Raw genomic sequence first — 24,799 nt, 5'->3', positions numbered from 1 at the left:
TGATGATTGATCAACCTTTTCAACTATTGTTTTTAATTTTTTTTTTATGCTCATAAAGATTCTTTTTATAATATGATTAAATAATATTTGACAAATATTAAATATACGATTGTTTTATCATATATTTTTGAATGCATGTTATATGAAATGATATATGTATAAATATGTTCCAATGTTTTTAAGGATATTAGCTTTGAGTTTTGATTTGTATGTCGACTCTCTAAGGTTTCTTCGGACACAATTTTACAGTACCGGTAGCATTGATTGTGTAACATCATCAATTCTATACTAAATGAGTATATTGTATTTTGTAACCGAGTGCGTTATAAACATTGTTTAATTGTAATAAAAATTCGATTGTACAAGTATGATGATATTGGTGTATTAATTTTCATCTAATTTTACTCGTAAAATTGTGAAGAGTATAAATGATAATGCATGAGCTAACAATGAAAACGTTACAAGTGCACAATTCACTTTATGATCCATGTCATTAAACTAGGGTTTATATGATAAAATGGGGAAGATGATTATATGAGATTGATGAACTTCATGTTTGTAGTTGGTTAAGATATTATACGTATTGATTGCATATTAGTGGTTACTTAAGTTATAATACGTATTAAAGTAATTATCATATACTATGCAATAATTGGAGATTATACTCACCCTTTTATACCAAATTGTCAAAGGATTAGAGTTAATATCCGGTGTTATTAGCTCCCTCGTGTTAGTTTTTTTTAGAACGATGGAATTTTATTAATCAGAAAACCTAGCAAGAAAGAAACAAACACATAAGGTAACAACTAGTTTAGGGTTTTGAAGCCACCCAAACCAATTAAGATTAAAAAAAAAAACTCTATTTTGACACTAGATAAGCTAATAAACATTTCACTAAAATCATAAGTTGTTTTAAATAAGCAATCCTAAATACCCTCTAAAAACATGACACTGAAGTGGAGATGGATTCCGAAAAGAGCAATAAAGAGCATCATCGAGTTAGAGAGCTCGAGAGACATCAAGGGTACAATTAACGGTACAACTGGGAAGAGGGAGTCTATGTTTCTCTGGCTGTAATTTCGTTCTCGAGTTGTTCTATAACATACAGATCCCAAGGTATGAATTTTATTTAATTATAAGAAAATTTGGGTTGCCAGATATAGTGATGGCATCACCACGACGTGACAATTTAATTTGTAGCCGTGTGTTTTAAGGTTGTGAGATCATCTTGGCAAGCTTGGAACTTCTGTTTGAGTATCTTCTGGATTCTTGTGAGTAATCAAGTTCAAATCTTCATGCATTAGGGCCTTGGATCTATGCTTCTTATCCATTTTCTCATATTTTGGGAATGTTTGGATAGTAGGATGTCATAAAGTTGGCAACTTTATGAATCCTTGTGGTGCATTAAAGGTTTTATTCAATGGATTTGGAGAGTTAGTGAGTTTTGGGCGTCATACATGGGATTTGATCTCATTTTCCCTTCATTTTGACATAGCTTATGTTTAAGACATGCATTGGACATACATGTCTAAATAACAATGATTTTTATGGTATTCTGAGATAAGGAATGCCTCCTAGAAAGTTTGGTTGTTTGGCTTGAAGGATTAAGAGACTAATGCATTAAGTTGCCTTTTTTGGACTCTAGAACCTAGATCTAGACTTATACGAATGTCTTAAGGGATAAAGTTAGAAACTTTATCCATTAAGACCTTGGAAAGGACCAAATTTGAGCTTTGGAGCTCTTGAAATCGGAAGAAAATGGATTAAGCTTGTTTGAGCTGTTTAGACCAGTCCCCACGACGTGGCCTTAGGCTGTCACGATGTGGCGACTGGGGGATCATCGACTGTTTTGACATTTAGTGCCCATGACGTGGATGGTTGCTGATTGACAATTTTAACCTTGATTTGACTATTGACTTTGAGGATTGACTTTTGACTTGTTGACTTTTAGTCAAAGTTCTAGTTTACAAAGATAGCCTAAGAGTTTATCTTGTGTGGTAATCTAGGTAGCGTTTAGTACATATTTCCTGATTGTGTGGGTTGTTGACGTTTGACTGCATTAGCGATGTGACCTCTTCACTATAGTCGTGAGTCGAAGGCACCAATGCCGACCCACTGGATTGTGTTATGTAGGATGCTAGCTGTCTTTGTGACTCTTTGTCACACCCCGAAACCGATGACGGAAACGTTCCGGGGCAGAGGACGTCATTAGTAGTATCACAACCATTGTACATAGTAAGCATAGTAAACACAACCATTACATTACATAAGAATATTTACATTTGTTTGAAAGCGGAGAAATACATAATTTATATACATCAGTATAAACAAAAGTAAAGACGAGACTTCTATATGCACCGTCTTCTCCAAAAGTAAGCAAGATACAGGTCTAACATTGACCTGAGAATACAAGCAGTTTTAGAAATATCAGCATAAAGCTGGTGAGTTCATAAGCATGTTTTGTAATGAAAAACTGGTTACTAAATCTTAGGAAAATACTTCAGTTCCATTGATAAAGATTTCAGTAAATATCGAAAACCATTATTATTAAGTTATGAAATACATATGCATGTTTTCCCAGAAAATCCCATATTTTCTAACATGTTAGTCGATTCCCATTCGGTAAGAAAACCCTGGTTGCCACCAGTAAGTATAGTAGTTTTACTACTTAAGATAAAACCATAAGTTGTGTCCCTGGAAATACCCTCCAGTAAGTAAGTAGGTAGTTTTATTACATAAATAAAACTATAGAAGAAGGAAAGCAATCCATGAACAAAGTTAGTTTATATGTATTGTGAGTCGTATAACCATACTAATTTGACCCGTGACCTTCTTGACGTTCTTCAGGAGTCGTATGATTTCCAAAATTTTTCACCACAGGCGTGCCCGCCTAACTATAGCTAGCAGTTTAGGTGTGAGATTGTCAGTCCCGAATAGATCTATCCACAAATTTCACGCTCTCCCTCCAGGAGACTCTGGTTATACTACCGGAGAGGATTTATTGGTACCCCGTAGGGTTGCGAATGTTCATCCGGGTTCACGTCCGGACTCGACGAGTCCATTAGTGGACTCGGCGAGTCCACGCTTTTTAATGAAACCCTAAATCCCCGGGGTTGGAGCCTATTTAAGGGTACTTATAGCCTCCCATTGCGGCTACCGGTCCCTTTGAGAGAACCCTAAGTGAGCTAAATCGTTGTGAGAGAGAAGAAGTCACTTTTTGATCCTTGAACCTTTGGTTTAGCAAGAAGAAGGTGACAAGAGCAAAGAGGAGGTGCGATTCAAGCAGCTCCAGAGTTCATAGACTTCATTTTGAGGTAATAGTTCGAACCTCCTTCAGTTTTGGTGTTAATCTTTAGAGTTAGGGTTTTCTAACCCCCTTTGGAGAGTGATTATGTGGAGAAAATAGTCCCTCTTCGAGTTTGTGCCTTGGATCTGGACTCAAAGAGGTCCAGAGACCTTAACCCTTGGAGCTTTATGGATCAGTTTGGGGTTATTGGACTTAGGTTGCCATTTTTGGGACTAAATCTCCTTTTGATGCCTTGTTGTGGTTGTACAAGCATCAAGTTTCGAACTTTACGTGACATTCATGCTTGGGGAGGCCAGATCTATGGTTTGGGGAAACAGATCTGACCGCAGGAGGTCAGTAGAGTTTGTGCATGGCATGAACTCGCCGAGTTGTTCTTGGGACTCGGTGAGTAGGGTTAGGGTTTCACATAAATTGTTCAGCGAGTAGACTTGCCGAGTTGGGGGATGACTCAGTGAGTCAGGAGGGAATTAGAGGACTGGAGTTCAAGGCGGTACTCGCCGAGTTGTTCTTGAGACTCGGCGAGTTGAGTCGGGGTGGCCCCGCGATTCATGACTGGTATGACTCATCGAGCATAGGGAGGGACTCGGCGTGTCAAGTGGGACAAAGAGTTAAAGGAAATGTGAGAACTCGTCGAGTCACCTGGGTGCACTCGGCGAGTAGGGTCAAAGTGGGACCGTTGACTTTTGTTGACTTTTAGGGTTTGGTCATCAATGGAGTCCTTGTGACAAGAGGGGAGGGTAAAATAGTCTTTTACCTTTCTGAGGGTGCCAATGGCAGGTTGAGTCTAGTCTCGAGAGTTATATTTATAAGAATATTTATTTATGTGAATAGGCGGAGGCTAGGCAATATTTTCCATCGAGTCAGAGATTTACCGAGACGCCTGAGGTGAGTCTTCTCACTATACTTTACCTAGTGTGGTAATAGAGTTATGTGACAGAGTACTATAGAGTTATATGCTAGTGTATTTGCATGTTATTTATGTGTTGTGATTTATTATGATATGTGCTATGCATGATTCAGAGTTACAGAGTTGGGACTTTCGGGTCCCTAGACACAGAGAGTTGGGGCTGGAGGGCCCCACTGAGACACATTGACCAGAGGGTCGACAGAGTTTCAGCCTTGAGTGGCTATTATGTGCTAGAGTGGTATTTTGGGGAACTCACTAAGCTTATGCTTACAGTGTTATGTGTTATGTGTTTCAGGTACCAGTGATGACCGCGGGAAGGCGCCGACTTGATTCGTACACACACATGGGATTCTATGTATTGTGATCTTGGGAGATATTTTGTGAAACAAAGACATGATATTATGACATTTTATGAATGAATGAATTTGTAAAAATGTGATTGAAAATGCGAAAAATTGTTTTAAATTTTCACGGTGTTACAGAAACCGATGGCGGAAACGTTCCGGGGCAGAGGACGTCATTAGTAGTATTACAACCATTGTACATAGTAAGCATAGTAAACACAACCATTACATTACATAAGAATATTTACATTTGTTTGAAAGCGGAGAAATACATAGTTTATATACATCAGTATAAACAAGAGTAAAGACGAGACTTCTATATGCACCGTCTTCTCCAAAAGTAAGCAAGATACCCGTCTAACGTTGACCTGAGAATACAAGCAGTTTTAAAAATATCAGCATAAAGTTGGTGAGTTCATAAACATGTTTTGTAATGAAAAACTGGTTACTAAATCTTATGAAAATACTTCAGTTCCATTGATAAAGATTTCAGTAAATATCGAAAACCATTATTATTGAGTTATGAAATACATATGCATGTTTTCCCAAAAAATCCCATATTTTCTAACATGTTAGTCGATTTCCATGTTTGTCGATTCCCATTCGGTAAGAAAACCCTGGTTACCACCAGTAAGTATAGTAGTTTTACTACTTAAGATAAAACCATAAGTTGTGTCCCTGGAATACCCTCCAGTAAGTAAGTAGGTAGTTTTATTACATAAATAAAACTATAGAAGAAGGAAAGTAACCCATGAACAAAGTTAGTTTATACGTATTGTGAGTCATATAGCCATACTAATTTGACCCGTGACCTCCTTGATGTTCTTCAGGCGTCGTATGATTTCCAAAATTTGTCACCACAGGCATGCCCACCTAACTGTAGCTAGCAGTTTAGGTGTGAGATTGTCAGTCCCGAATAGATCTATCCACAAATTTCACGCTCTCCCTCCAGGAGACTCTGGTTATACTACCGGAGAGGATTTATTGGTACCCCGTAGGGCATAACGAAGATAAGTCTCATAAGCTAGTATTAACTAATTCACGGAATATTTAGCTGTTATCAAGTTTCGAAGTCGTTTGGAACAAAGTAGAGTATAAATAATTAAACACCAGGTAACTATTTAACATGATACTCTAGGTTAATAATGGATAAACTAAATCAGACATAGTTTATATATTGACTTTGCATGAAATTAGAATCTGAAAGCAAGTAATGAAGATCCCAAATTATTTCCATAATAATTTGAATGGGTTGATAAGTTCCCATGTTGTTTAGAAAACTATGTAATTATATTTAGAAAGCGTCCCTTATGCTCTGCATTGTACAAAAGGGATAAAGGTATCTAAAAGTTTGATCGAAAATCGTTATAATTACATCAGTTTTTGAATTACGAAATCCTTTATGATTTGCTTGTATCCCCCCCTGAAAACATGAAAAACTCGGAAAAGTGTAGGGTATGAACTCACCTGACTTGGGTGATTCGGATGAACGGACTATATAGGATGCTATGTGCCAACTGAGGACTTAAACACACACTTGTATCCTATGTAACATGAAGTGATACATAATTGTATCTAATTAGCTATTTAATCACCAATTAAGTAAGTAAATACACTTTAATGCGTGAAAACACTTTATTTCAAGTGTTAGGAATGATACGGGTTGCATCTACGGAGTGTATGGCCTCATTATGGAGTTTAATCTTCAAGTGGATGACTTCTAGAGGTGTTTACGGCCCAAAGGCCACTTCCCCATGAGTTTACGGCCGTAAACTCATGGCTATGGTGTGTTTGTGTGCTTCAAGGTCTTATATCACTTAAGGAAGTAAGCTAGACTTAAATCTAGGGCATAGGAAGTGACTAGGGCTCCAAATGGACCCTTTTATGGAGTTTACGGCCAAAGGACCATCTTCTTTTGGGTTTACGGCCGTAAAATCTAAGAGGACTTGGTTTCTTTAATGTTTAAGGTCCCTACTTCAATGGTGGTTGATTCTATGTTGAGTTCTAGGCATAAGGAAGGAAGAAAGGGCAACTTTGCACCCTTAAAGGGAGTTCACGGCCCAAGAACATTCATTGGCCGTAAACTCTCATTCATCCTTGATTCATGGTGTTTTTTAAGTCCAAAACATGTTAATCCTAGTGTACAATGAGTTAGGATAGGAATACTTACAATCTAGGAGCTTGAAATGGGTGATTCTTGATCAAATCCGAGTTTGAAGAGAGAGAGAGTAGAGAGAGAGACTTCTAAGAGTGGAAAAAGAGTGAAATGGAGGACCACTCATTCCTTATATAGGGTGAGTTTACTGCCCAAGTGAGTTTACCGCCTGGAGTTTACCGCCGTAAACTCCACGTTTACGGTCGTAAACTCCATCTTATGGAGTTTATGGCATGGTTTTTGATGTTAAGACTTTAGTGGCGGTTTTCTAACACTTGATCCTTAAGTGTAGTTGGCTCGGAATGTTAATACGGACTTTAAATTGGGCTAAAAGATGGCGGAAATGAATTTGATTTTCAAAAAAAGTTATAGACTGTTGAAATTATATATACGAAATATTCGAGCTGTCACACTCTTGCATGTATGTTTGGGTTGAAATATACCCCAGGGTTGGGCCCACTGTTGTATGTTTGTATTGAAATATACCTCAGGGTTGTGACCACTATTGTATGTTTGGGTTGAAATATACATCAAGACTGGGCTCACTATTGTATTTTGGGTTGAAATATACCCCAGGGTTGGGCCCACTGATTTGAATGGTATATGGTATTTTGGAGAACTCATTAATTTTTGTGTTTATGGTTTCGTGGTTTAATATTTTCAGGTACTCCAGTTCGAAAAGAAAGGATCTGACATGATTGCACAACATCCCTTTACGATTTTGCATTGATGATTATTCTACTATAATGTTTTTGATACATTGTTTTATGACTATTTAAGGCACGTGCTGGATGTTTTGATGATTTAAAAATGAAAATTTTTTATCACTATTTTTGGGTCGTTACATGTCCTCTATTCTTTATTTTGACAACTTTTTGTTTACATCTTTAAACTTATGTTGCTTTCATTTTAGTTTATATAGCTTAATTTTTCCTTTGTAATCCAGTTGAGAAGCTAAACTGTTTTCCATCATTTAAGCAAATCTGTTGTTGAAATTTTTTTGTTAAAATTTCAAAAGGCATATACCCTTGCATAGATCCAAAGCTTCATACTTTCATCAAGTTTGTTACATTCAATTTCATCTCGTGTAGTTGGGCTAGATGTGTCATCAATGTGATCAAACACTCCAAACATGTAGAATGTGATTTCGAAAGCTGGCGTCAAACATTATTGTTCAACTCATCAAGTTTAAGGGCAACACGAATGATCGCTTTGATGTTTGTAATGTCGTAGTATTTTTCAGCAGATGATTGGGGTTAAGGACAACACTTGACTTTTTTTTGTAGGAAATAAAAGGGTAAATATGGCCTAGGATTTAGGCTGTCGAGACAACACAATAAAAGAAAGGAAGGGGGCGATATTGAAGAGAGATGAGAGATTTTCTTGGAGGACTTTAGGCTCCCGTACCATGAAAAAAAATCTCATGATCAGGGGCGAAGCCAGGATTTTAAGATAAAGGGGGCTTATATATATATATATATATATATATATATATATATATATATATATATATATATATATATATATATATATATTAAAAAAAATCAAATAACACAATCGAGTTTGTAAAATTGAAAGAGAGATGATAAAGAAAAAAAATTTGTCTAACATTCTCCCTAACAAAATATGGTGGTGTCATTACCATCTTTTTTTGTTTGAAAAGAGAATATGTGTTTCTTTTTTTACTTATGATTTACCGTTTACACTATGATTATAAAAATTAAGAAATCAATTGACCAATCATAATACTATCATAAATTACAAATTTTACTGCTAAAAAAATATTAACCAGAAATTACAAAAAAATTAACATAAATATGCATTAACTAATAAAAAGGAAAATTACCTTTTGAGAGTTCATGTCGATCAATTTAAATAGGTAATCGTGATAGAGTAATTAAATATATTTGCAGTATTTCTTTTGCTTTGCCGATGATTTGTAAATCGTAAGCTGATTCGCCGATGTCGATTGATAATTGCCGCATTTAATATATTTGTTATTTGTAATCGTGCAAAGCAATGTAAAATAAATTGGGCTAGCTACAAGTGGGCCGGTGGGCTTGAAATTCATTTTTATTATGGGCTTAAAACAATAAAATATATGTTTTTAATTAATATTCTGTATATCAAATAAGAAATGTTGGAGGGGACAACACACCTGCTAGCCCCTGTATTGGCTCCGCCTCTGCTCATGATTGACAAGTTCTTACCGGAAAACATATATATAAAATACAAGTGGATATGAGCCTACATTACACATAAGATGACCTAACAATGATGTTACAAATGCAATAAAAATACATCTAGAATATGCATGCATCTACAAGATACACACTAATTAACATAAATTGCAAAACCTTGATGATAATTCCATTGATATTATTCAGATGGGTAATTGATGGATCCACGAGTTATTTGCAAAAAGGGGTAGTTTTCAAAAAGGTTAGTAGAAATGGGGTTGTTTTGAATGCCTTTGTAGAAATGGGGCTGCTGGCCCACTAAATCAATAAATATATATTGATTCTCACAACTTACAACAATAGTCCTTAGTTTTTTATAATATGTTCAAATTTTATCCTTTTATATATTTTTTTCTACATTTTTACTACATCTTATTATATTTACTTATTATATTTACTTATTATATTTACGTAAATATTAAATATACAAAATAGTCCATAAAAATATTCAACATTGACTCTTATTTTATGAAATATGTTACCATTACATCTTATTTTATTTTTTATTTGTATTTTGTACATTTACTTAATTTAATAATATTTAATGTAAATGTATTATTCAATTTATAACTAACGCTTATTAGTTTTCAATACCAAATATATCTCATTTATACATTTCCATTAATACTAACATTTAATATGATAACAATAAGAAATAAGAAAACACATAACTAACATTACATTACTAAAATTCAAAAATTATAATACAAAATCACACAGGAAATACAAGATCAACGAAACATGAAAATACAACACAATAAAACAAAAACATAGTTTACTACTCATTGAATCTTGTGTTGAGAATTTGAACAATTTCTTCTATTATGACCTGGCTGGTGGCATAGTGTACATCTGCGAGGTTCATCAGGATGACGAATGTCCATCTCATTATGAATTCGATTTGCACGCCTTCGTCCTCGATGAACAGAAAGTTTTGAGTAATCTGCTTCAATCGTCCAGTTTGAATCCAACCAATAATCAGCATGAGGAAGTGGTACAAACCCAAAATTATATTGTTGTCTGTATGTCATAGTAGTGTACACATTGTTCACAATGGAAAGAGGGTTGTCCCCTCTATTCCGACAAACTGCAAGTGCATGTGAACATGGAAATCTCTCCATTTGCCACTTACCACAAGTACACATATGTTGAAAATAATTAACAGTTTGTGCATTTCCTCCGGTTCCATTTATTTGTGACCTTGTGACAACTCTGTAAACACCTTCATTGTAGTGAAACTCAGATAAAACATGACTTTGTGCACGAGTGTCACGTTTAAGAAAGAGACACCACATACATTTTGGTAGAGGTGTAATGCAGTTCATTGCAATACCACTATGCTTTCTGAAAAGTTGCACAGTTCTATTGAATGTAAGGTCAATACACGCCCTAATTGGCAATTGTCTCGCTCCTCGTAATGCGTTGTTCATACTCTCAGAGATATTGGTCGTTAAGAAACCCCATCGGTGATTTTCATCATATAAAAGACACCATTGACTTCTTTTAATTTCCCTCAAATACTGCCAAGCTTCCATATTGATTGCTTTTATTTCCCTTATATACTTAGCGAACTTCCTTTTTTGTGTGGTGCTACCCATAGACCAACAATTTTTTTTAAGGCTCACATTCTTGTACCTTTTCATGAGATTACTTCTGACATGCCTCAGACAAAAACGATGGTATGCTAATGGCTCTTTCCACTCCTCTAGATTTTCCATTGCATGAATGATTCCTTTGTGCCTATCAGAAAGAACACATAATTGTCTATTTGGAGCAACAAAATTTCTAAAATGACCCAAAAACCAACACCAACTATGAACTGTCTCCTCGTCAACAATGGCATAAGAAATTGGTAATATATTATTGTTAGCATCTTTTGAAACAACAACGAACAATTTTCCTTTGTAAGAACCCTTCAAATGAGCACCATCGATAGAAATTACAGGGCGACACAAATGAAATGCTTTAATAGCTGGTCCAAAAGCCCAAAAAAATATACTTGAATTTTGCCACTTGTGATGAGCTATTTTGGTTATGAAACCACTTGACAATTGTATCAGGGTTTGAAGTCTGCAAAGCTGCAATATACTTGGGTAACTAAACAAAAATACTCTCCCAAGTTCCATAAATGGTCTCTATGGCTTTTCTTCTTCCATGCCATGCCTTCCAATAAGAAACGTCAACATGAAAATGATTTTTTATATCTGCTTGTACATGTTTCACCGGGTAAGCAACATCTTTTTGAATTGAATGGAGAATGTATGAGGCAATAACTCTAGAGTTTAGATTTCTGTTATTATTGCCAATACAAGATCCAAAACAATTATGTTCATCCACCCAACGTGTAATCTGCCACATATGATTATTTTTCTTCTTAATTGCACGGATATACCATTGACAAGGTTGTGTATGGTGCATAGAACTAGAGCTTTCTCCTTCACCCACCTCAGTCTTACATTTTGCTACCTATTTGTTATGTTTACTTTCATACACCTTAAACTCTCTATTTTGACTGATAGACCAAAGTATTACTGCATTTTTCACCTGCTGCTTACTTTCAAATTGCATTCCTAACCTAATTTTGTTTTCTGTTTCCTTCCAAACATCTATATGAACGTTGTCCTCTAAATTTTCTATGACATCATCTCCTATATTTCCAACATCATTCATAAAGTCTACAACTAGATTGTCACTCACATCATCAGAGTCTTCCTCAATATGGCTTCATGACTCACTATTGCATTCTGAGTTGGGATCATCAAATCCAAACTCATTATTTGGCTCAAATCTATCATCACTCGACAAAGGAAATGGTACTTCAAAATTACGAAGGAGATCTACCAAACTAGTATTTGTAGGTATCACTATTTTCTCAATTTCAACACAAACTTGACATCAATAATTTTCATCAGTCTCAGCTAAATAATACAACATGTCTAAGGTTGAATCATTTATAAGTGGTGCGATATTAGATCTCCCAGAATATTGGTAACATAATGACATATTCAACTTATATGAAGATTTTTCGACTCCAACAAGTGCATAAGCCAAATCTTGAAATTGTTCATACTGTATTTTTTGCCTAATAATGTCTGAAGCAGACACAGTTGATTCGTCGCCCTTGATGATTCCATTCTCATATTCAACATTGCCACCCCAATAGAGAGTAATCATAAATGGACGATTTAGATCCATAAATATAACTGCAAGTCAAATTGTATGATAACAGATGCAAATTAGTATCATATATATAGCGATTTGACAAAAAAAATATGCAAAAATATTTAGAAATTATATATACCTTATGTTAAATATATGAAAGAACTAATCATGTGGATATTATGGAAGCATGAAAGACTGAGAATGTATAATTGCGTGGAAACAATTTTGTAAGAATGATGAAGAACCTTGGCTCGTAAGATAAAATTTATAGCATCAAAAAGTAAATTGAGTTCAATTAAAATTTTTAGACATGACAGTTCATGTAGCTTTAGCTTTTTAAGAGTTTTCAATAAATAGTGACATTTTATTTTGGTTAGAGTGTTGCTTTTGTTTTGGATAGAGTGTTTGCTTTTACAGATTCAGTATTTGATTGGACAAATCATATATAAATATTACTATTTATTTTTTAATTTATATGATTCTAACAATATTTATATGTTAATTGTATTTGTATAATTAAAATACTATATAATATTCTAAAATTTTGGAATATAAATGAGATCGTTTGTGTAGTAAGAACAATTAAATGCTATATATAAAATTTAATAATATATTTAAGCTACATAAATTAGGTAAATAGTTAGGTAAATGTAGAAAAAAATATATAAAAGGATAAAATTTGAACATATAATAAAAAAGAAAGGACCATTGTTGTAAGTTGTGGGGATCCTTCATTTCAATATACATTTAATATACATTTATCGTATTTATTCGGTGAGGAGCCCCATTTCTACAAAGAGATTTAAACCAGCTCTATTTATCGTATTTATTCGGTGAGGAGCCCCATTTCTACAAAGAGATTTAAACCAGCTCTATTTCTACCAAGCTTTCTTAAAACTGCCTCCTTTTTGCAAATAACTCTCGATCCACTCCATGATTACCAAACCTTTTGTTCATGGTTGGGATCCTCGAGCACCATGTCTTAGCCTTTTGACTTCCTTGGTTATAATTTGATTGTGTTGATCTCTTCTAAACATGCCACCACTTTCTCCATTGAAGGCCGACACACTGGATCTGGCTCAAGACAGTTTAGGATGAGTTTCGCTACCTCCATTGCACCTTTTGATGGATAAACTTGTTCCAACCGTGGATCCATGATTTTCTGTAGTTTTTTGATACTGTTTAAGGATGGTCTAGCCCACTCCACCAAATGTTGTGAGTTAGGCCAGCTTTTGTCAACTGCAAATAACCCGGTAATCATCTCTAGCATCACCACTCCAAAACCATAAACATCACTCTTCACATATAAACGACCTGGAGTTGAATAAAAAAAACGCTAGATAAGAAATCCCAATAAAAAGTGAAAAACCGTAAAACCAACAAGTTGTACTAGCTTGAACAAGGAGATTAGAGAACTAACCGGTGGCTATGTACTCAGGAGCTGCATAACCGTAGGTGCCCATAATGCGTGTTGACACATGAGATTCTCCATTGACTGGACCTAACTTTGCTAGTCCAAAATCCGAGAGCTTCACATTAAACTCCTGTAACATATATAACTCACTATAACAAATTGCTATGATACAGATTTATTCTTTTTATTATATAATATGTAATAGAACCCCCCAAAAAATTGCTTAAAGGTTGCAATTATAATCATGGATTGTATGTTCAGAGTAAAACTTGTCTGTTTTTTACTTGCCTCATCCAACAAAATGTTTGTCATTTTCACATCTCTGAAGATGATGCTCTTTTCTCTAGTGTGCAAGAAAGCAAGGCCTTGTGCTACTCCTATTGCTATTTTAATCCTCATGTCCCACGGAAGTGGTTTTACAGTTTCTAAAATCCAATTTAAAACGGAAATATATCATTTACAAATTTCACAGATACCATTGATCAACTTTCCATATTTGTTGATATATATTTACATACTTACTTCTGAAGAGATGACTAGCTAAGGTTCCTCTTTGCATATATTCATAAACAAGAAGAAACTCCTTATTTTCCCAGCAATAGCCAAGGAGTTTAACAATGTTTGGGTGGCTAAATGTTCCCAAGAAGTTCACTTCTGCCTGTCATGAAAACACACAAAATTAACAATTTGATTTTTACTTCCTTTATACCGTCCGTCAGCTAGCTACTAGATGATCTTGTCACTTTATAATATACTTCTTTTAAAAATCTATTTATTTAACAAGAATGGTTACACTAAGAGGAAAAATAGGACACAAAAGGTTCCTGCAATTCATGTACAATATTCCGATCTCTTCACCATAGTTTTTCACTTTTAATTACCATATTTCGATCTTTTAGTGCTGTTTGACATCACACAACACTTTTCAGTCAGTTATTGAGCGGTTCTGTTAGATATAGGGTATTCACATAACTCTATCTGTACTTGTTATTTTGGTTAGATGCAAATGATGGCAGCCTACTTTAGTTCGATTCACCACTTCAGTCAATGTGGTATTTTCCCATTCATTAATTTTAGGCAATGTAATTTTTTCATCAAAAAAAAAAAAAAAAAAATCTCAAGTTCTCACGAATCATTGAGTTCTCAAAAGAACTTGAACGTACGATATATACATTGCCAGGATCAACATAGATTAAGAAGATCAAGGGATGAGATTGATTCTAAGAAGATTAGGTACGTACGTTCCATAATTAAAGGAATAATATTTAAGGGATTTGAATAATGCAAAAATAAATAAATAAATAAATACATCGCTTAAAATGGGATAGGGACCTACAATAGGTTGCTAATCCATATTGAGGGTCACAAATTGTGCATATATGTAATGTAAAGAAGGTACGAGAATAAGTACGTACGCAACTCATGCACACCAAAATAAATATTTCAATGCAAGAGAATGGAGGTACAAAAAAACAAACAAACCTGCCACTCGGAGAAACCTTGCACACTTTCGGGGTTGAGTCTCTTGATGGCCACAGCTAACCCAACACCAGCCTTCCGTGGGACAAAAGTCACACTGTCCAACCACCCTTTGTAAACTGTCCCAAAACCACCATCCCCAAGCACCATGTCAGGCCGAAAATTCCTAGTGGCACTCCGAAGCTCAGAAAACGTGAACATCTTCAAGACTGGTATCTTTGTCTCTTTACCAGGTAGCACCACCTGCTGAGAAGCAGTTGCAACGCCACCCTCAACAAACGTGGTGGCATGCTTTTCCGTCATCATGCCTTTCTTAATGTTGTTGATGCTTTGCCCAAGTTTCTTTCTAGCACCCACACCACCTTCTGAAACAATAATTAATTAACATTTAGAAAGAGAATTAACATGAGATTATTTATGGGCTTTTTAAATAGAAGACAACGACATGTACATGTACGTGTACATGATCATAGCCATCTTCCTATAGGTCATTGTATCAGTGATATATAATGATCAAATTTTTTGGTGAGTACCGGCCTTCAAGATGGAATATATATCAACCTAAACATAAAACTTCTAAAAATCCCAAACAGTAAATAAAAGAGTTTTAACTTACTTATTGGAGCTTTAATCAAGAACAATGTCGACCATGCCTTCTCAATAAATATAGATTTTCCAATGTCTTTTTGATCACGAGAACTCATCTCACTTTGCAATGTCCACGATAACACAAGCTCAAGCTTAGCTAACACCTTAGTCATTGTGGGTCGATCCTTTGAACATGCAAGGAGACATTCATATGCAATTCTTCCAAATTCCTTCAAACATTTAGCTCTCGTTTTCCCCCTCAAATAGGGATCAATGATTCGATCAATCTTACCTTTTCTGATGCACTTTTTGGCCCATACAGATAGGCTGTGTTGCTCCTCATCCAATGTAAAATCCAGAGCAGGTCTACCACACAACACTTCCAATAACACCACACCAAATGCATACACGTCAGACTTTCGTGTCAGTCTCTGAGTTGTGAAATACTCGGCGTCCATGTACCCAAATGTGCCTTTGATCTGATCGGTATAAACATTAGTGGTCCCCACCAGCTTAGCTGGACCAATCCTGGACAACCCGAAGTCAGAAATTTTCGCTACCAAATTCTCATCCAGCAAGATGTTTGAGCTCTTGATGTCACGGTGTATGACTCTAGATTCAACACCTGTACCTGTATGGAGGTAGTCCAAACCACGAGCAGCATCTATGCAAATATTGAGTCTCTGGATCCATGTCAGCTGAGATGAATTACTTACATTACCTTTTCTTTTGTGCAAATGATCCCCAAGACTCCCATTCCGCATGTATTCGTAAACAAGGATCATCTCTTTTTCAGTAGATCCTTCATAATATCCTAGTAGAGACACGATGTGACTATGGCGAAACTTGGAAAGCATCTCAATCTCTGCCCGAAACTCGGTTGCCCCTTGACTTGAATATTCAAGATTCAACCTCTTAATTGCAACATCAATTCTTTTCCCAAAGTCAACTCTACCTTTGTATACATTCCCAAACCCGCCCTTTCCGATTACAAATGCATCATCAAAATCATTGGTGGCCAACCTGATTTCAGCAAGTGAAAAACGTCGACACTGTTTATCCAGCAAGGGTGATGAGAATGAATCGTTCCTCTGAACATGTTCTTCTTTGTGTAGGGATTGCTGACTCGATGGTGCTGACATGGATAAATTCTTATGCTTACCATCATCTCCATCCTGTTGTTTCTTTAGAAAGTAAAACACAATACCCAATACAGTAAGGAGAAATATAAGGACTGAGAAAAAGTACATCTTTTTCGGAGTTATGGATTACAGTTTGGAATGGAAGAACCGATCCTTTAATCAGAAAGCTGGAGATGGGTTGCCTTGAATGCTGGAGTTCACTTTGATCATCTAAATTGACCATCCAAATAGAAACAAATGTTGGCTAATAATTGTTTAGCCCTTATCAGTAAAGTATCCAAATTGAAACAACTGCTGGCTAATAATTGTTTAACCCTTATCATTAAAGTATGTAGGGCCCGATGATGGCCATGAGTGGGTTTGTGTTGTTTTTATCGGAAATGTACTTGACACAAAATAAATGAGTTTGAGTAAGATATATCAACTCGATTAAATAAATGGGTTGACACAACAAGACATGAAAATTAAACGGATAAGGTTAGAGTTGAAAAATTCAACTTAAATATGACTTGAAAATAATCCGTTTATTGATATGCAAGTATTTTGAATTCTTTAAATAAACTAGAAAGATACAAACCCAAAATCATAAGTAAAAGAAAACCTTTTGATTGAGTCGTTTTATAATGTTTAAATGACTTAACCATCTAGATCACGACATCATTTTTAGTTTTTTCGTTCTCTTCCAAACTACAGAGCCCCTTTGACCACTCTCTCATCCTCATGATATTGTCTTCCACCTCCCTATCTCATACTCTTTTAATTTTGTTATCTGAACTTGCTATGACTTCATATATTCCACCTTCAAACTATTAGTTTTTCATTTCCGCCTACCAAACTCCTACTCTTTCAACATGCTTAATCTTTTAGCCTACATGACACGACATATTTCAAGGTATAAAAATAACAAAGTTTCCAAAACTATAGACTTTACAGAATCAAAACAAATCAATTTATGCTATTAACCCCCCTCCCCCCCAAAACGAAGTAGGGGAAGGACCGACACGAAGCTTCATGCGGAAATCATCAAACAAAGGTCTTGGAGGGCTTTTTGTGAAGATATCAACTAATTGTAGATGTGAAGGGACAAACTTGGTAGAAAGTTTGCCAAATAAAACAAGCTCACGAACAAAGTGATAATTAATGTCAATATGCTTAGCACGTTCGTGAGCAATAAGGTTTTGACTTAAAAACAAAGCACTTTTATTATTATACAAAATGGTCAGTCGTGAGGGAGGTAAGATGTGAAGTTCTTTGAGAAGATGTGTGATCCAGATAATCTTAGCAGCAGTGTTGGTTAAAGCTCTATATTCTAATTCATAACTAGAACAAGAGACTGTTGGTTGTTTCTTAGCACTCCAAGATACTAAATTTCCACCTAGAAAAACCAAATAACAATAAGTAGAATGTCGTGTCTCAATACATCATGCCCAATCAGAGCATAGTACTCAAGAATGGTGGGTGAAGATGCATGAAGAAATGAAAGACCAAAAAAGATAGTGCCTTTAACATAGCGTAAGATACGCTTGACTGCTTGAAAATGGTCTTGTGTTGGTGCACGAAGAAACTGACTGACTTGATTATGAAACATCATAAAACACGGTCCAAAATTTTCATTTTTATTTATTAAATAAACTATCGATATCAAATCATTTCATCCAAAAACATAAGTCACAGTCTTAAAATATCACAATCAGTGTATCATATCCAAAATATCAGAGTAAAAACATCCCAGGTTGCTATCATGGTGTGGGTGCAATGAAGTGATCCCGAGCCCTTCCCTTTGCTACTGGAAGTACCTGAAACCAAAACTGAAAACTGTAAGTATGAAGCTTAGTAAGTCTCCCAAACTACCAGATACCACACATATCATGCAACTAAGAGATACAAGCCCCGCCCATACTAAAGGAGATATGGGCCCCGCCCACACTCAAGGAGATACAGGCCTCGCTTACACTCGGTTTACTAAGAGATACGAGCCTCGCCTACACTCCGCTAACTATGAGATACGGGCCTCGCCCACACTCAACTAACTATGAGATAAGGGCCTCACCCACACTTATCTATCTATGAGATACGGTGTAACAACCAGTTATTTCAAGTCAATAAAAATCAAAGAAAGTCAAACCAAATTCAAACAAGACAACTATGTCAAACAAAAGTCAAAATATGTAAAAGTTAAGAATTAAAATAAAATAATAGATAGACCCAATATCTATGAAGAAAATTGTAGTGGTCGGGAAAAGGATTCTAGAGATATAAAGAACGCCGAAATCCGAGTTATAACGAAGAAATTATGACCTGTCGAAGTTCACGACAAAACTAACATGACACTGGGAATCGTAAAAAGTGAGTTTACGATAGATTACTTTTTAGCCTTAGTGATCTAAATGAAAGTTGTAGAGTACATCTCCACCTGCGTGTGGATATAAACAATGTCAAAAACAGAGCTCGTATGCAAAAGTTATGACCTTCTGAAGATACAGCTGTCTGAGAGCATGACATGTGTCAGAAACCCTAATCTGATTGGACTCACGACGTGAGCATGAATTCTCACGACGTGAGGAGTCAAAATGCCACTTTTCAAGGCTAGAAAGCAGATGGAAGGTCTACGTTTAAGGCTCACGACACGAGCATGATTTTTCACGACATGAGGAGTCAAACAGACACTAATCGAGGCTAGAAAACACCTGGGAAGGCTACAGGATGACTCGTGGAAGCTCATGACGTGAGCATGTGAGGCTCACGACGTGAGAGACCAAAAATCAGCCTATAAACATCAATCTCGACCATTTCACTTCTTATACTAAATTCTTCTCTCTCTCTCTCTCTCTCTCTCTCTCTCTCTCTCTCTCTCGTTTACTAAAGGCGTTTGGCTTCCCGAGCTCGACGATCACGAACCGCTGACCGTTTCTAGTTAGATTTTAATCGCAATCACACTCAAGGTGAGTTCATACCCCTACACTTTCCAATGTTTTTTTTTTTTTTTTTTTTTTTTTATGTTTTAGTGGGGGGGGGGGGGGGGATACAAGTAAAACACAAGGAAACCTGTGTTAAAATACAAACCATTATTTATGTTTTCTTACATTTTATGTATCATTTACGTGAAAATATCAAATATCCAAAATGACATTACTACCAAATTTACAAACATTTACATGCAATAGCATGTTAAAACGCAACCGTTTTCATTTCAGCAGAACATACATTATAAACTATAATATGTATAGTTTATGGTTCATTTTACAATAATTATACACTTAGAAATCTCTATGGAAAAGTTACATTTTCATTCACTAAAGGGTATTACATTTTCATTTACTAAAAGGGTTTTCAGTTCAATACTCGTAAACTCGTTGAAGCAATAAATTTGTGAGACATCTTCAAGTACTTACCTAAGTACCAGCGAAAGTCCTGACTTATAACCAGGGTCTCTTGTAGGGAGAGCAAGATATTTGTGTATAGATCTTTATGGGACTGACAATACCACACCCTATTTGTTAGCTATAGTTGGACTGGCAGGTCTTGGGTGACAAATGTCGTTAATGTTTTGGACGCCTGAAGAACGTCGTGTTTAGGCCATCTTAGGTCACAATATGGTTATAAGAACTCACATAGAGAAAACAACGACAAATTTACATAGTAGTATATTTTCAAACAGTCTTAACGGGTATTAACTCTATGATTACTTAGTGTATATGTTAGGGTTATATACAATGAAGATCCGATAGGCAGTTGAATGTGTGATTTTCGCCTTACTTCCTGTTCCTTGTTTGGTTGTGGGTTTAGGGCAGTTCCACCCATTCGATTGTCTGTTTGATCCTGATTATATATAGCTTGTATACACTAAGTGATCATAGGAGGGTATTAACTTTACATTTAGTTTACGAGGCAAACACATCTTCAGCTGGTTTTACTTCATAATAAAACTGCATTACATGATTTTCTAGCACAATACAAGTTACGACTTCTAGAAAAATACATTTAGAAAAGGATTACATACAAATACAATTACAATATACTATTTTCTAGTACAGTACAACTTACATTTCTAAAATGACCATTATTAACTTTATGATTACTTAGGGTATACGTTAGGGTTATATACAATGAAGATCCGATAGGTAGTCAAATGTGTGATTTCCACTTTACTTCCTGTTCCTTATTTGGTTGTGGGCTTAGGTCAGGTCCACCTATTCGACTTGTAGCACCTGGTTCCTGGTACGTAAATCTTATTTGAGTATTTTCCATTTTAAGCCTTGGACTCGGCGAGTCATAGGTCCGACTCGCCGAGTAGGGATGGGACCTGGTACACATTTAAGTTGGCGACTCGGCGAGTCACCGCTGTTGGATGAAACTCTAAGTTTCAGGGGTTTGCACCCTATTTAATCCCCCTTTCCGCCCCAAGCCAGCCCCTATTCACCCTCAGAGCCATACACCTCGTTCTAAGCCTTGTTTTGTGGATTTGAAGCCATTTGGTGTGTCCTCTTGAAGATTGGAGTGAGTAGGAAAGGAGATCAAGAAGAAGAAGAGGAGGTCAAGCACTTGTGAGCTATTTCAGAGTGTTCACTAAGGTATGGCTCGTTTTCCCCCTTGTCTTCATGCTTATGGCCCCATTAAAGTCCTTCATGACTCATTTTCCAAGCTTGTATGTGCATCATATTTCGAAATAAGTTGATTGGCCTCTAGATCTAAGCATGGTTGAGCTCCAGGAGCTCAGATATACTACCTTTATGAACCCATATTGCATGAAAACCTTAGATCTACTCTTTTGGTGCATTTTGAACCCTAAAAACCCCATAGATGGATATTTACACAACTTTACGTGTTATTCATGCTCTAGGAGCCCAGATCTACGAATGGCATGGACTGGATTCGAGCAAAATCGTATTTATGGCTCTTGTATGGAGCAGACTCGGCGAGTCGCTCATCTGACTCGGCGAGTCTAGTCGCGAGTCTCCGAGATTGTCCCCTTTTTGTTGTGTCGAGTTGTGTAGTGAGTCCAGGGTGGACTCGGTGAGTTGGAAGCCAAAACTCACCCATAATGGAACTCGACGCGTCGATGCCCAGACTCGGCGAGTTCAAGGCAATCTCCTTAGATCAAGATCAGACTCGGCGAGTTGTTCATACAACTCGGTGAGTCACAGTATAACTTGTTCATCGGATGAAGATGAACTCGGCGAGTTGTTCATATAACTCAGCGAGTAGGATGAAGGACATTAACATCAGTTTGGAAGGAGAACTCGTCGAGTCGACGCCTAACTCGACGAGTAGAAACAGAATTCAGGTCAGTCGTTTGGACATGGAATCGGCGAGTTGGCGAGCCAACTCGGCGAGTCGGGTCAACTGGAAGTTGACTCTGACTTTGACTCAGGGCATGATCAGGGGTAAAATGGTCATTTTACCCAAAGGTCAGTTAGCAGTTTTTGACTAAGTGTTGGGTGGGAATTACAACCGGAGGATTTCCGGAGCAGCAGCAGCAACAGTCAGACTATTCCCACGAAGATCAACAGCTACTCTGAGGTGAGTTACCTTCCAGTAGCGGTGGGTCTAAGGCCACAATGCCGGGCCACCAGTAGGAGTTGTATGTTATATGATTGTCTTTGTGATATAATCTAGGTTTGCTACTACCTGATATGTTATATGTTGGCATGATATGTTGTATGTGATAGTAGTAGAGTTCGGTAGTTAGGACTGAAGGGTAGTCAAACACCCCAGATATGTATGATATTACGTTTGTGTTATGATATATGTGATGGTAGTAGTAGGGGGTGAAATATACCCCGAGTTTCGGTTGTTAGGACCGAAGGGTAGTCAGCACCCCATAATAGCTCGACATGGGTAGGTCAGCACCCCAGAATGGCTTGACACGGGTAAGACGGCACCCCAGAATGGCCGCACGGGTAGTCGGCACCCCAGAATGGCCGTACCGGGTAGTCAGGCACCCTAGAATAGCCTGGCAGTATGTATGATATGTATTGTATGGTATGTGGTACGATGGGGGAACTCACTAAGCTTTGTGCTTACAGTTTACAGTTTTGGTTTCAGGTACCTCTTCATCGAAGGGGAAGGAGCTGGCACGGTAGCGGCACATCATGCACACACACTGGTTTCCGCATTTGTTAGATTTCTCTGGGATTTATACTCTGATGTTTCGATTGGTAGTATGACTTGACTTTTGAACATGGTTTATGTTGTGATGTAGTTTGATCAAACAATGTTTTTATTTATTAACGTTTTCTAAAGTAATGTTTTAAAAATGAAATTTTTGGACGTGAAAATTGGGTCATACCACTTACACAAATTTAGAACTTTGTATTATAAATTCTAAGCATAAGAAACTTATACAATTTGGTCTTAAGGTACTAAGGCTACAACACTTTTACAAAGAAAATATTGGATTTTCTGGAAGAACACACTAACGTTTTCAAAGGAACAAATAACATACCTTTTCATAAAAAATGCTTATGAACTCACCAACTTAAATGTTGACACTCTTTTCAAAACCACTTGTATTCTCAGGAAATTAGTAGATAGGTACACACACAGGTTTCGAGAAGACGGAGCATAGTAGCTTTACGTCTTAGTTTTTTGTTATATACTTTTGGAATCAAACATACAAAGATTCGAACACAATGTAAATTATATATTTTCAATATGATGGTTGTTGCTTTGATTACTATTATTCATTGTTATGATATTGTACATGACGTCATCCGCCCCCGAACGTTTCCGCCATTCTGGTTTGGGGTGTGACAGATTGGTATCAGAGCATTGTTTATAGTGAACTAGTATATCAAACCATATAAGATATACAACTATAAATACAATGGGCCTAAAACACTCTGACTAAGAGTTATACTTTTTAAATATAATACGAGTAATATTTTTATAAAAGTATACATGCATACATATATACTAGAACAGTGTCATAATAAGAACAAAGCAAAGGTATTAAGATTGTTGAATATCACGAGTAGACCTTGGTGTATATGATCAAATCTGGGATGAATATATCCTGGTCAACTATATTTATCCGAGAAGTGACTAGCATATGCCTAGGAATAGTCGTGGTGTTGCAACAAGTCTAAAACTTACCAACTCTATATACTAAGAAACTCTAGGACCAAACATAAAGTTTAAATTAATATAAGATCATTTTATGATACTATAATTAACTTATGTGGAAACCATAGACCCTTACTGGTAGATATATAATTGCTTAGTGTATACCCTTACTGGAAATCGTAGATTCTTTATATGCCTCTATTCTTGCACAAACGACATACCTAGACTTCATAAATCCACTGCAACAGCCAACTAAGGAGTCAAGGAAGAACCATAAGGGGTTCATAAGGAGGATGCCGAGAAGGGATCAAACGAAGAGAAAGGCGTTGTAAAGTTCGTTAGTGAACCTTAACCTATCAAGAGCAGACATGAGGAGTCGCTCGGATATTGGGGTTCAGACTCTCCATCATGAAGTAATGGAGATCATTGTCACAAACCCGAAGCATGATGGAACGAATATTCAAGACATCTACAAGGAACAAGAACACCATATGGAAGCCATGAAACAACAAATCTTTACAACTGAAGCTAGTGATGGGTTTCGAGCAATACAACAATCCTATGGTGTACATGCAAACCCTAATAGCTTTTGATCTAGTTTGTCTAATGAACATGAAATTGAATATCGAAAGCTATAAGCCCTAGATCTATCATATAATAAACTAAATTAGGGTTTAGAGAATTACCTTTGATTGTTATATAGCAATAACAATCAATTCCTTGCTTTGATTGGCTTCAAAAGCTTAGTGCCTCAAGTGTTGCACCTCTAATGGAGTCACAAACACCACTAAGCAACTTGGATGAAGAGGAGAAGAGAGGAGGCTGCCCAAAACGTCTAGAAACCCTAAAGGAACTCGTGTCCACGTTTTTGGGGCATAGGGGCCCTTTATATACATGTAGGCTATTAGGGTTTACAACTAGGAAACCCTAATCTGGTTGCTTAAGCCCTAAGCAGCCCATGGACTCCTTTAACATATCCCTTGGACGATTTCTAAT

The 24,799-nt window shown here is 36.5% G+C and overlaps 1 protein-coding gene across 1 annotated transcript; it reads right to left on the bottom strand.

Moving 5' to 3' along the window:
• Positions 1-12,778: 12,778 nt before the first annotated feature.
• Positions 12,779-16,971, bottom strand: LOC145069706 (uncharacterized). The gene is made up of 6 exons (XM_079016658.1): positions 15,625-16,971; positions 15,012-15,373; positions 14,052-14,187; positions 13,818-13,954; positions 13,536-13,659; positions 12,779-13,429 (listed from the first exon to the last, which is right to left on the bottom strand). Exons 1-6 carry the CDS (start codon positions 16,844-16,846, stop codon positions 13,119-13,121), a joined length of 2,292 nt encoding a protein of 763 aa, XP_078872784.1. The 5' UTR covers positions 16,847-16,971; the 3' UTR covers positions 12,779-13,118.
• Positions 16,972-24,799: the final 7,828 nt, after the last annotated feature.

Source organism: Lactuca serriola, chromosome 8 (genome assembly GCF_051521515.1).
Source record: "Lactuca serriola cultivar US96UC23 chromosome 8, Lser_US96UC23_V15, whole genome shotgun sequence".
NCBI classification, from domain to species: Eukaryota; Viridiplantae; Streptophyta; class Magnoliopsida; order Asterales; family Asteraceae; genus Lactuca; species Lactuca serriola.
This window is presented reverse-complemented; position numbering and strand designations above follow the sequence as displayed.

Excerpts from the sequence above, each read along its gene's own strand:
- LOC145069706 (XM_079016658.1), bottom strand. The coding sequence starts at position 16,846 with ATGTACTTTTTCTCAGTCCTTATATTTCTCCTTACTGTATTGGGTATT. Across the intron at positions 13,660-13,817 it reads CAAACATTTTGTTGGATGAG|GAGTTTAATGTGAAGCTCTC; the intron begins GCAAGTAAAAAA and ends TATATGTTACAG. Across the intron at positions 13,430-13,535 it reads TCCTGAGTACATAGCCACCG|GTCGTTTATATGTGAAGAGT; the intron begins GTTAGTTCTCTA and ends ATTCAACTCCAG.